Source organism: Amyelois transitella, chromosome 25 (genome assembly GCF_032362555.1).
Source record: "Amyelois transitella isolate CPQ chromosome 25, ilAmyTran1.1, whole genome shotgun sequence".
Classification (NCBI taxonomy): domain Eukaryota; kingdom Metazoa; phylum Arthropoda; class Insecta; order Lepidoptera; family Pyralidae; genus Amyelois; species Amyelois transitella.
Window position 1 is genome coordinate 4,977,630 of NC_083528.1, and position 11,843 is coordinate 4,989,472.

The 11,843-nt window shown below is 38.8% G+C and overlaps 3 protein-coding genes across 3 annotated transcripts in view; 2 read left to right on the plus strand and 1 right to left on the minus strand.

The window, feature by feature from the left end:
- LOC106135241 (uncharacterized) overlaps window positions 1-2,946 on the plus strand; it is a 32,213-nt gene extending 29,267 nt beyond the window's left edge. The window contains exon 16 of the mRNA XM_013335482.2: window positions 230-2,946. Within this exon, the coding sequence (XP_013190936.1) occupies window positions 230-1,216 (987 nt within the window). The 3' untranslated portion in view covers window positions 1,217-2,946. The remainder of the gene's footprint in view (window positions 1-229) is intronic.
- A 31-nt stretch (window positions 2,947-2,977) lies between these two features.
- LOC106135239 (uncharacterized) lies at window positions 2,978-4,899 on the minus strand. Its single transcript, XM_013335480.2, has 2 exons — window positions 4,648-4,899; window positions 2,978-3,979 (listed from the first exon to the last, which is right to left on the minus strand). The coding sequence occupies exons 1-2, from the start codon at window positions 4,829-4,831 to the stop codon at window positions 3,450-3,452; spliced, it is 714 nt and encodes a 237-aa protein (XP_013190934.1). The 5' UTR covers window positions 4,832-4,899; the 3' UTR covers window positions 2,978-3,449.
- A 923-nt stretch (window positions 4,900-5,822) lies between these two features.
- On the plus strand, window positions 5,823-10,747 carry LOC106135240 (protein THEM6). Its single transcript, XM_013335481.2, has 5 exons — window positions 5,823-5,975; window positions 7,878-8,051; window positions 8,665-8,879; window positions 9,525-9,713; window positions 10,133-10,747. The coding sequence occupies exons 2-5, from the start codon at window positions 7,883-7,885 to the stop codon at window positions 10,259-10,261; spliced, it is 702 nt and encodes a 233-aa protein (XP_013190935.1). The 5' UTR covers window positions 5,823-5,975; window positions 7,878-7,882; the 3' UTR covers window positions 10,262-10,747.
- The last annotated feature ends 1,096 nt before the right edge of the window (window positions 10,748-11,843 follow it).

Below are 11,843 nucleotides of genomic sequence, written 5' to 3' on the forward strand. Positions count from 1 at the left end.
AGTAACGCTAGCTGGTTGGAACACTGTGTAAATGTCAGAGCTTTTCACTTGTTTGATTTTCAAGAGCCAAATTATGTTTTATACTAAAATTAGTTCATGATTTTGTAAAATTAGATTACATCCATTTCCTACTGGGGAAATTTCTGATAATTTCTGAGGAAAGTTAAATTCTATTATTCGGTCTCAATCTCAATGTACATCAATTTTAATCCGCTGACTCTCTTCACAGGTACAACCATTCACAATAGCGGGGCTGAAGGGCCGTCACATAACTTCGACCATCTTCCACTCCAACCGAGCACCAGCCACCGTGCTCATGACGGCGCCGCAAACCACGGTTATATCGCAAGCCGCCGCCGAGCCGGCCGCGCAACACGTAAAATACGATATAGACAACATGATCAACTCCTTGCCTTCATCACACAACAACATAAACCTATCCTCGGTACTCGTCAAAGACGATGGCCTAACCAGGTTCGATAATATACTCAACGACTCCAGAGAACTACACCTCACCAACACGGCGTCAGCTATAGTCCACTCCACTGGCAACGCGACGCAAGTCATAAGGAGAGTCTGCTACGACGACAAAAGAGACAGGGATTCCAGCTTCCTGATGGACGAGCCTGATGCTCTTATAGCCGGAGATGACGCCAAAATGATAGCCGAAGACAGCTCACGAGACGCCACTCTAGAATCTATGGCTGATGTAGACGACGACAGGTCTTCCCCGGAACGACACACGGAGCTGTTCTGGGAGTCCAATTCGGCATCAGAACGATCGGAAAGCCGGAGACCTTTGGACTTTAGCAGCGACAGCGACAAATGTTGCAAAAGTCCCTCCTACGACGAAACTAATTCAACGGACTCTAGCGGAGTCGGTACTCACATGAGACTCGACTCTGTGATCAAAGACGCGAGGGGAATCGAAAGGAGCGGTAGTGCGGACGGCTCGTCGGCCGACGACACGCACCCGCCGCTGCGCACGTACCCGCCCAAGCGGATGTACCATCCCCTGGAAGGGGAGATGGAGAGGAGTCTGTCTGGGAAGACTCGCGCCGGGGAACGCTCGCCTGACAGCCTGGAAGTGCGGAGGAGAGCGTCGGGCCGCGGCGTGGTCAAACGCGGCTGCCACTGCTGCAACGGCTCCCCCGCTCCCCCCAGACCGAAGAAATCGCGACAACGGAAGCCGACCATGGATTTCCACACTAACTGAGACGATTGTGATTATATGTACTTGGGCAGCTCCGAGCGGGCACTCGCCGCCGGCTGCCAGACTGAATGCGATCTCTTTACTGACGAGGTTTCACTTTTTAGCTGTATTATAAATAATGAAGATTGTTGAAATTGTTTTGTATATAATTTTATAAGTATAATCTATAGTTAAGTTCACGACAGACTTAAGCGATGTATTTTGTTAACGTTTTTTCTTAATTCGATTTTAGTAGTTCCTTTTAGTTGTTATACATTTATTTTTGTAAGCTGTAACTGCATCATCACCTATCAGTTCAAAGTCTTGATATAAAATAAAACTATTTGAGTTTTTTTTTATTATTTTCATTGTTACATTTACTTCATGTAATATATCCATATACATATTGTATCGATTTATGCGCTGTATAATAAATACATTGTACTTCTATAGGTTACCTCCATATTAGTGTAAGTGTTTTCGTTAGTGATACAGGCCATACTCAAATATGAATTTAATCGTCTTTAGATATAGAAACGTATTATTTGAGCCAGTCATTCGATGTTAGACTGACGCGCTATCTTGAGCGATGTTTATCTGTGAGTAGATTTTAGTTGTATACTTCCACGCCATGCACAAACTGACCGTGGCTTCATTCACGTGTCATTTTCGACATTCATTTATACAATACCCCCGTGCCAACGAAAACATTTGACGCGGTACTTGCTCTGTTTCCCAAAGTTATTGCTGTATTTAAACTTTTATAGTAGCGATGTGTTAAGATAGTGTGAATTTAATATCCAATAGTGTAAAAGATGTAAATATTTTGCCTCCCAATTTCGGGGGGCTATCTAGTCACTATAGTATCGATATTATATTAGTCTATCGTAGGCCCAGGGCGTTCTCGGACTGGGTCGCTGTGTATTTGTGGCTTAAAGCCCTAGCTTTCGTGCAGTATTCTACCGCTTGTGTATATAAACGTGGATGGTACAGTAACCGGACGGCGATTGTTCGAAATTCATTCCGAATTTGTAAATAGTGGGTGGTAAATTCTAGTGAATTTATTGGTCGCGTGCGGCGATCGTTTTAGTGAAAATTATTCAGAAAATGTTCACCCTGGGTCGGACTTGATTTAACTGATAGTTCAGAACTTCATATGTAGACGTTAAGATAGAGTTATTAGGTAAAATTAACTCGATCAGAGCGTGTCGCTCTTGGTGTGTGGCCACAGAAGCGATTGCGTGATCAACCAATCACAATGCGTTTGCGCACGTCTCCTGGTTTGTTGATTCCGGCGCAAACTGCTTGGGTGTGCAACCACCCTTAGTCGCGGGGCTATGGCGGACTTACGCTCACGTTCGCCTTACTAAAGGCACTAAACTAATATCCAGTGTTACTGTTTGTGAGTATGAATCATTCGGTGTAATAATTTATGTTCAAGAATGAATCAATCTTCTGCCATTTTCTAAAAATAAGGTTCAAATTTTTTATATAATCCAGTATGTTGTTATTGTTCGGTAAACTTTAGGTAACTTACCTCCGATGTTAACTTCAAACATACAGTATTGCGTATGCGTTTCTTTTTTGTTATATTTTTCACTTAGACATATAAATTTATTAGCTGTAAAAACTAATAACTAATGTTTAGGAGTTTTCATCTTTATTTTTAATTCGACCGACTGTGTTTCGTGATTATGTAAAATTATTTTTAAAAGTGCTACAGGAGAAATGATCATTAAAACTTATCTATTAAATGTTTGTGTTTTTTTAATTATACCTTAAAAATTTAATTAACGTTAGGCTTATCATATATATAAAATTCTCGGGTCACAATGTTCGTTCCCGTACTCGTCCGAAACGGCTTGACCGATTCTCATGAAATATTGTGAGCATATTGAGTCTGAGGTCTGAGAATCGGCCAACATCTTTCATACCCCTTAGTGATAAGGGTTGTCCAACCTTAACATTTTTTTTAAATTAGAAACTACTAAAAAATATATGGCAAAACAACGTTTGCCGAGAGTTCGGGACAGCTGCTGGTATACATTATTTATTCTATTCAGTCTAGGAGATTCTGCCCAATGTGCCGGAATTGTACAATTGTCTTTTGAAATACAAAAAGTTGGTTCAACGCTATAATAGACGATTCTCTATCGGTAAATGAAATTAAAGTTTTCTTTTAAAACTTTTTTTGGAACTAGCGATCTCAATATGTTGATTTTTTCCCATTACATTTTTTCATTGTTATTTCATAATTCTAATCTTCTATCGAATCAATCGTCCACTTCTTACTATCCCTTATCTTCTTCATGACCGCCAGCACGCCCATCCTGAACTCCAGCTTATCATCTTCATCATACTTGACCACTGTCGGCAGCAGGGACGCAAAGAACGCTTCATCTTCATTCATCACCCTCGGATCTGATTCTTCATTATAATCTATATCTTCACTTAAATCCTTCCCTTTTGGGGAGGGAACTTCTTCATATTCCTGTCTTTTGGCCTCCTGCCTTTTCGACCGTTTTCTCAAACCTTTAGCATTGTCATCACATTTTCTTGTTTTTTTCGGCACAGGAGGTGGCAGGGGAACTTCTATCTCTATACTTTCTTCTTGTTTCAAGAAAGGAGTTTCTTCGACTTCTTGTCGTTCCTCTTCGGGTAAATTATTTTTCAGGAATATAAGTTGGTCGTGCAACATGTACCTACGTTTAGGCTTTCCCAGTTTCGTTTTTAGAGACTTCATGAATGTGTCACGTATGTTCGTCCATTTATAAATGACCTCCTCACCTGCAAGTAAATAAAATAGAAAAATACAGAAAATTTATTGAACTATGTTCTTTTTCCACAGAACATAGATTACTAATCTCACTTACTTACATATTCTAATTTCTCAAATCTTAATGATGCTTAATTATCTTAAAACAAGTCATTCAGGGACACATTTGTACTAATACGAATGGTTTATAAAGACAAACTATTCAACTCACCTAAGCTTTTTAGTTATACAACACATTAACTAACTTTTACCCGCAGCTTTCGTCGTTTTTTTTTAATTTTATGGCAACTTTAGTTTTTACCGGGATAAAAAGTACACTATGTCCTTCAGACGTTTAATAATAAAAAGATACGCGAGATTCGTTTAGTAGTAGCCTTAAAAGATGTAACAAACAAACAATCTTACTATCGCATTTATCATATTAGTAATTATTATTGGGATAAATAAAAACTGTACCTATTTATTTACCTAAAGATAGAATTAAGAAAATATCTACCCTGCAATCTAAAGTTTCTACAGTAACATAAGTATGAAGTTAAAAAAATACAAGGTACTTCCTACCTAATTGTAATAATTACACTATAAAAGTCCTATATTAAATCTATGTGGTACATACGTTATTCATACGTTGAACTTAACACTTATAGTTTGACCTAGTTTATTTGCATTAGGTACCTACCCAACAAGCGTCGATCCTCAGCAGTCATATCTTCGTATCTCGGCTCCAAAATGACAAAAATTTCTTCCCAAGCCGCGCGTCTTTCCAAACGATCTTTATAATTTTCTAATGATTTGTCCCACAGACATGGCCGCTCACGAACACAGCTAATTAATTCCAAAACATCGTATTTGAATTTTTTCATTGTTATTTTATCTTATTTATTTATTTTAGACACGACACGACAATACAAAGCGTCAAGCGAACTCCACGCGTCACTGACGAAGAGAATGCCGGATCGAATCCGTATGTGGTCGTCTCGTTTTAACGTTAAAGAGTTGGATAGAGACAGCATGAGAATCGAGGTCACTGACGTTTATAATTCCGTATCGTTGGGTACGTACGTCACGATTTCGTATCGTGGCGGGGATTGGGCACAGACAGACAGATTACAATAAACATTTCAAATACCCAGCAGGAAAAGCCGGGAGAAACATTAAAAAATGGCAATGTATTTCTTAATTCGGTTACTCTATAATAATGAGTATAGAAACGAAACACTCTTGTGCTTTAATGAAGAGATGGCTCCGAGAATTAACACAGATAAAATTGACTAGAAGGACATGATCATAAAATGATTACATATGGGAATTGCGGTCCAGCTCTGTTACACGTTTTAATCTCCAGGATTTGAAGCAAGCACAAGACCGTGTTGCCCAAAACGTCTTTCTGAGAGAGCAGCTTAAGTTGGTTAGTTTGGTCACCACCATAGAAATCTGAATTCTAACTTTATCTTCTTTTATTATTTAGAAATTTCAGGCCTACCCTTAGACAATAATAATAATAATATTCATTTATTTCAGATTAAAAATCCATATTGTGTTAGTAACAATAAAAACACAATACCTACAAAATGAAATTGACGCATCAAAGTTGTAATCAACTTTCGCGATGATATGCGAGCTTCCCTTAGTTCTTTTCAAATCTTCATCATGCCCAGCATTGGCCCATAATTTTTACAGCCTTATATCCAGTACTGCAGAGGTTAAACTCCTTGGCGAAATAAGGTTGAAATTCACACCAATTTCATGAATGAAGTCATCATATCGATTGGTTGCGCGCGCAAATCCACCAGCATAACTGACATTTTCTTCAGAAAATATCATTTTGACACCAACCAAGGTTATTTTCGCCGGTTATTTTCCAGTTTAGCAATAGTTTCGAGAAGATTAATCTTTTTTGTAAGATATTTTTGAAGAATACGTAATTTTTTTCTTATTTTAAATAGTATGTTCGGGTAATATCTGCATTTAAATTTGCCGGCTGGATAATTTTACATATTACATTAGGTGAGTGGAAAATTTATTATGTTTATTAGTATTGATAATTATTTTTTTACCACTAATTGTACTAGAAATTAGAATTGTTTTTATCATAACAGAAAACTTAATTTGGTTCACATGTTAAGTTAACCTCAACAGAGCCCTCACTAGGTGGGGTTACTTCAGCAGTATTCTCAAATTTAAGAGTTTCCTAACTGATTTTGTTTGTGGTGTTAAGAGCTTCCTCCATTATTTTATTTGCTTCAAGACTTCAGTATTAGCTGCAGCAGTACCAGCGTAGTTTCACTGCCTCCGTGGTGTGGTTGCTCTATGACCTAGACGATGGGTTCAAACCCCACGTGAATACAATCTTATTTTTAGTTTATATAGAATACCTACCTATTTTAAGACATCATCCATCTATAAGGATAAGGTGATTTTGAAAGATGCCACCTGGTGTTTGTAATAGAATAAAGGTCAAAGGTCAGGAGGGAAATTAGGATATTTAGTATTTAACCCACATCTGTGAAATAAATGTTATCACATTGTCACATCCTGGCGTTTGTCGCGGTAGAACTTTTTATGGGGATGAGCGAGGCTATGTGATAATCTGACCAGTATGCATCAGTTGCATGCAGTATGTGATCAGTTGCATAAATTGGCAGACTTCATCTTTTTTTCAAACCAGCTAATCATTTCGAAAGGATCAAAACTCGGATTAAAAACGCAATTTGAAATTCGAACCCAATACTTAGTTGTCTCTCGCGCAAGGTTTTGTCGAAAGACGTTCTCAAAGACGTGATTTATGTATGTGAAATTCCTTCTTTTTTGATGTCGGTAAAAGAACAATCACAGAGAAGCCTCAGCAATTACAAGATGAATTAACTACACTTTTATTGCTATGATAGCCTTCAAGTGTGTAATCGATACTCGCTTCGGTAATTAATTATTAGATTGATCTAATTTTGTTTCTCTGTCAATATACTTACAAGTCATTCACATTATGTATCTTTCGACATTTTTTTACACATACAAATATATCTTCTTCTTCATTGTGTTTTTCTTTACTGAAGGTCATGTCTGTCCTGAAATGCTTTGACGGATTCGCTAACGAGCTGTTTCCAGGATGTTCCCGTTCAGTTGTACTCCATCTTGGACATGGTTACCCATCCTGTCCCCTTGATGCTCAGTATTCTCGTCGTCTATGTCCCTTGTGGGGTAGACAGAGCCAACAGTCCTAAGCGGACTGATAGGCCACGTTCAGCTATTTGGCTTTAAGATAGAATTGAGATTCGAATAGTGACAGGTTGCTAGCCCATCGCCTAAAAAAAGAATCTCAAGTTTGTAAGCCCATCCCTTAGGAAAGAGATGGAGGTTCCCGGCACCAATACAAAAAAGAATAGGGTCCTATTCTTTTTTGTATTGGTGCCGGGAACCACACGGCACTTAGCGTTCAAACTAATATACGTTATTTGGAATACGCGGCTTGAACCTGGCGAACCAATGAAGTATCCAATTTGCCATTCAAAGGGTTAATAATGAAAACAAATTTTAGTTTTTAGTCTGTTATACTCAGGTATTTAACTGGACTTCGCGTCATTACTGAACCGAGATATTTGGCAAGCACTCGGCCGGTTTGTCGAAGGCACATAAAGAAAATACTGCAGTGCAGTTTGTTACCGCTTCTTTTGCAATGACGCCTTGGAAGCGGCAGTAAACTTAGTTTTTTAACAATTATTGAGCGACATGAAGTATCCTATAATAATGAATAAAAATTATTTGAATTTTGAATTTGAATTTGAATTTGCAAAACCGAGTAAGAGAGCCCGTTATTCGGTTACTCAATAAGAGTATCTATGCCCATCTCTTTACGTTACAGTGTTGCCCGTATCTCCTTAACTTTAGAACTTTTATTTTTTTTGTCTTCAGCGATCATGACTTGGGTGGTTTGTCTGCCTGGCTGGGGGGCGGCGATGGCGGCTGGAGCGCTCCTGCTTTACGGAACCCTGGACGTGGCGTACTTCGCCAGGATGATGTACACCGTCGCCAAGGCTAGGTACTTCAAGAAGAAGGCCTGCATCATGGACACTACCGAGGTCAATTGTTAGTACCTATTTTAACTTATTTTTTTTTACAATTAATTAAATTGGTACACTCTGGATAGCTTTTCATGATTTTAGTGTGATGGTCCTATTTTAGAGCGCCGTGTGGTTTTCGGCGCTTTAGAATAGGATTACTATATATCTTTCTAATGGATTTTGTAAAAGGAGACTAAGGGAAATGCTCATAAACTTGGGATTCTTTTAGGCGATGGGTAAGCAACCAGTCACTATTTCAATCTAAATTCCATCATAAAGCAATACACCTCAGCGTGATCTTTCAGTTTTTTAAGACTGCTGGCTCTGTTAACCCTGCAAGGGATATAACCGTGATTGTATGTAGGTACAAATTAATCAATTTGCTAACTGCAAGCCCATAGCAGCAGGGCTACATATAAAGTCATCATACTACATATATATATATAGTCTACCTAACACATAACTGTACTAGTTCGTGTGGCAGAGAATGCCTTGTGGCATTAAGTCCACCTGTTGTACATTTTACGTGCATAAAGTTTAAATAAATAAATAACTATTAACGTCAGCTGTCTAATGACTAATCTTGTTCTAATTTTCTCCTCATCACCAACGTGATCCGTTCATCGCCTCCCCATCAGCATGGTGCCTCCTCAACGACATCGACACCCTGCTCTACCACATGAACAACGCGCGCTACCTTCGCGAGCTGGACTTCGCGAGAGCTGACTTCTACGAGCGGACGGGACTGTACGCCAACATCAAGGCGGCCGGCGGCGCGGTGGTCCAAGCGGCCGCCACCATAAGATACAGGCGATACATCAAGCCGTTTACAAAGTTCACCATCACGTCCAGGGTATGTGGTTATCTAAATCTACAGTATACATACATACATACATAAAATCACGCCTCTTTCCCGGAGGGGTAGGCAGAGACTACCTCTTTCCACTTGCCACGATCTCTGCATACTTCCTTCGCTTCATCCACATTCATAACTCTCTTCATGCAAGCTCGGCGGTTTCGGGTACTTTTGACCTGACCCTTTACCAGGACGTCCTTAATTTGATCAAGATACGTTCGTCTAGGTCTTCCCACTCCGACCTTTCCTTTACAGTATGTAAGCCATTTTAAAAGTAACTAGTGCTTCAGTTGTATCAGCAGCTTTCACTATCAGGTGCCGTATTTATCAATCAATTACAAGGTCCTCCACGTCCAGAGGAACTATATAGCGTGGATAAACGATATTGACATACTTTAACGATAGTGTTGTGTGGTTCCCGACAACAATACAAAAAAAGAATACGACCACTCCATCTCTTTCCCATGGATGTCGTAAAAGGCGACTACAGTAATTTAAGACCACAATCCCCATAGTGGTGTTGTGGTCTTAAATTACTGTTTCTGAATACATGCCACTGTAATCATTTTTACCAAATCAAGCTTAAAAAACAGTCTAGTATTTTATTGATTAATTTACACATCAAATCCTTTCCACTTCCAGGCAATATACTGGGACGAGAAGACGGTATTCATGGAACACGAGTTTGTGGGTCCCGGTGGCTTCGTCCACGCCGTCGCCGTCTGCCGGCAGAGGGTCATTGACACGTCCGCGGCGGCCATTGCCGAGCTACTGCTGCAGCTGCATTGCGGCAACACCTGCCACACTCCTATAGGGAAGATGCCTCCAGAAGTAATTACCCATTTGCAATTGGCGTTAGGCCTGATTACCGAATTTTTACCGATTACCTCTCTGAAGAGGCTCTAACTTACTTCTTAAGTTTAACTTACTACTAACTTCAGAATTGGACCGTATCTCGTGACGTTCACCTTTTCCCTGGATGTCGTAAAGGCGACTAAGGGAATAGGCACATTCATCAAGTACAGAGTTCAATATGTGGTAAAGTTGCAGAGTACAGACTTCGCGGAAAAATCTGACTAAGCCAATCCAGAATCATAGTCAAAATGCGTACCCCGGGCTCCTATCCAGAGAGATTAGGATATAACCAGGATTAATTACAGAAGTTACAATCTTCTTCTATCAGAAATCATCAGTCACTCATCTTCTTAGTTAGTTTTTTTTAATACTTTATAAATTTTCTTTCCTTTCAGCTGGAACTCTGGGTCCAGAGTAACGAATTGAGTTCAGCTAAGCTCCGGGGGTCCACCGCTCCCCTGCCGGTCCTGCAAGCCCATCCCATGAGCTGTGGCGAGATCATGCCCAACTCAGCGGTGGAGTGAAACAGGGATCACTGTGCGAACGAAAAGAAAGACAGATAAGACATCTTTCCATAATTGAATTGAACCTTTGTTGGGTTAGGTTTTTAGTATACATTATTTAAAGTGTGGCTTTTGTTTTTGGCCTTTTTCTTTGGTATCTTATCAGTTGGTTTGCTCTTAGCAGATCAGTCTTGGTCACCTTAAGGCGTCATTATCTGGTTCAGTCTGATGGGCAGTTTCTAATTGTCGATTTTAATTGATTAGTCGAATGTACTGCTGATTAGCGTTAAGGTTATTTGGTATGCTTTACTATTGCGACTTACAGCCCTCGTAAGAAGCGGGCGTGATAATAATATTAAAGTAACATTCTTTCACAATGTTGTAATTTTTGTTCCGAAAATGTACCGAGAATTTTTAATAGTCATAGAGGAAATTCCGTCGGATTTTCCATACGAAATACGAAAATACAGACTTTCAAATGAAACTCTGTTCAGAAGATATAATTAACCAACATCCGTGGTATTAATGTCACATATAAAATTTAAATTTGGATTAAGTCTTTTCTAAATCGTTATCCACGTACGTTCACAAGACTTATCTTCCTTCTCTTTCTATCAGAGTATTTAGTATACTATATGATCTTGTCAATTTTCGTTTTAACATAATTATGTAGTTTCTGCGAGTATGCCTCCAAGATTTATACTTAGTTAGTACTATCCCTAACCCTTCAACAGCAAGATTTTGATTATAAACTTTAAGTATAAATTCGTTCGCGCAGTGTTGTCAATGTTTTGACATTATTATTATAATATATATATATATATGTGAAAGTTATGATATGATACCTCGGTGTATCGTCCGAGTCAGACGATAATGTATCCTAGATTATTCGAAAATACAACTATTTGTGTAAATAAATATAAAATTAAAATATTTAAATATCCTTAATAAAGCACAAGGTGTGTTTTAAGATATTTTTCGTAATAAAATGTATGTACGTATGTTTAAGTCGTATGAAATTAAGACGCCTGGCGAATTATGAATCTAATTCATTTTGTTGTTCTTGCTTTTGGTAAAACTAAGGCTAATGGATGAAATCTTTGGATAAAATTCATGTTCAATTGTTGATTTGGATATTGTTATGTTGAATTAAAATCATTTATTATACGCAGACACTGTGTATTAGGGTTATACCTACTCTTATAAATCATAATATAATAAGACAATGGAACAATGTCTCAATTCCATCATTACGAGTAAGCCGAGCAGCTGAACGCAGCCATTCAGTCTTTTCGGGACTATTGGCTCTGTCTACCCCGTAAGGGATATAGACGTGACTATATGTATGTATGTATGTAACAATGTGGCCTACATTGTAGTTAGAACTGCAGGAATGACGTGTCGCCGTCTGGCAACACAGCGTTCGGCGCAGTGGCAAAGTTGTAAAATAACAAATTATTTTTTATTTATTATTATGGGACATTTCAAACATCACTTATAAACTGTCACATATTTTGGTTTCATAACATTAGTTGACGTCGGTTATGTTGCTTAAAACTAAGTTTAGTCTCAATTCCAAAGCGTCAGTGCGAAGCTAACGGTC

Bases quoted from the DNA above. Each gene is read 5' to 3' on its own strand.
- LOC106135239 (XM_013335480.2), bottom strand. From the start codon at position 4,831: ATGAAAAAATTCAAATACGATGTTTTGGAATTAATTAGCTGTGTTCGT. The intron at 3,980-4,647 runs GTAGGTACCTAA...ATTTACTTGCAG, and splicing joins TGAGGATCGACGCTTGTTGG to GTGAGGAGGTCATTTATAAA.
- LOC106135240 (XM_013335481.2), top strand. From the start codon at position 7,883: ATGACTTGGGTGGTTTGTCTGCCTGGCTGGGGGGCGGCGATGGCGGCT. The intron at 8,052-8,664 runs GTTAGTACCTAT...CCTCCCCATCAG, and splicing joins GGACACTACCGAGGTCAATT to CATGGTGCCTCCTCAACGAC. The intron at 9,714-10,132 runs GTAATTACCCAT...CTTTCCTTTCAG, and splicing joins TAGGGAAGATGCCTCCAGAA to CTGGAACTCTGGGTCCAGAG.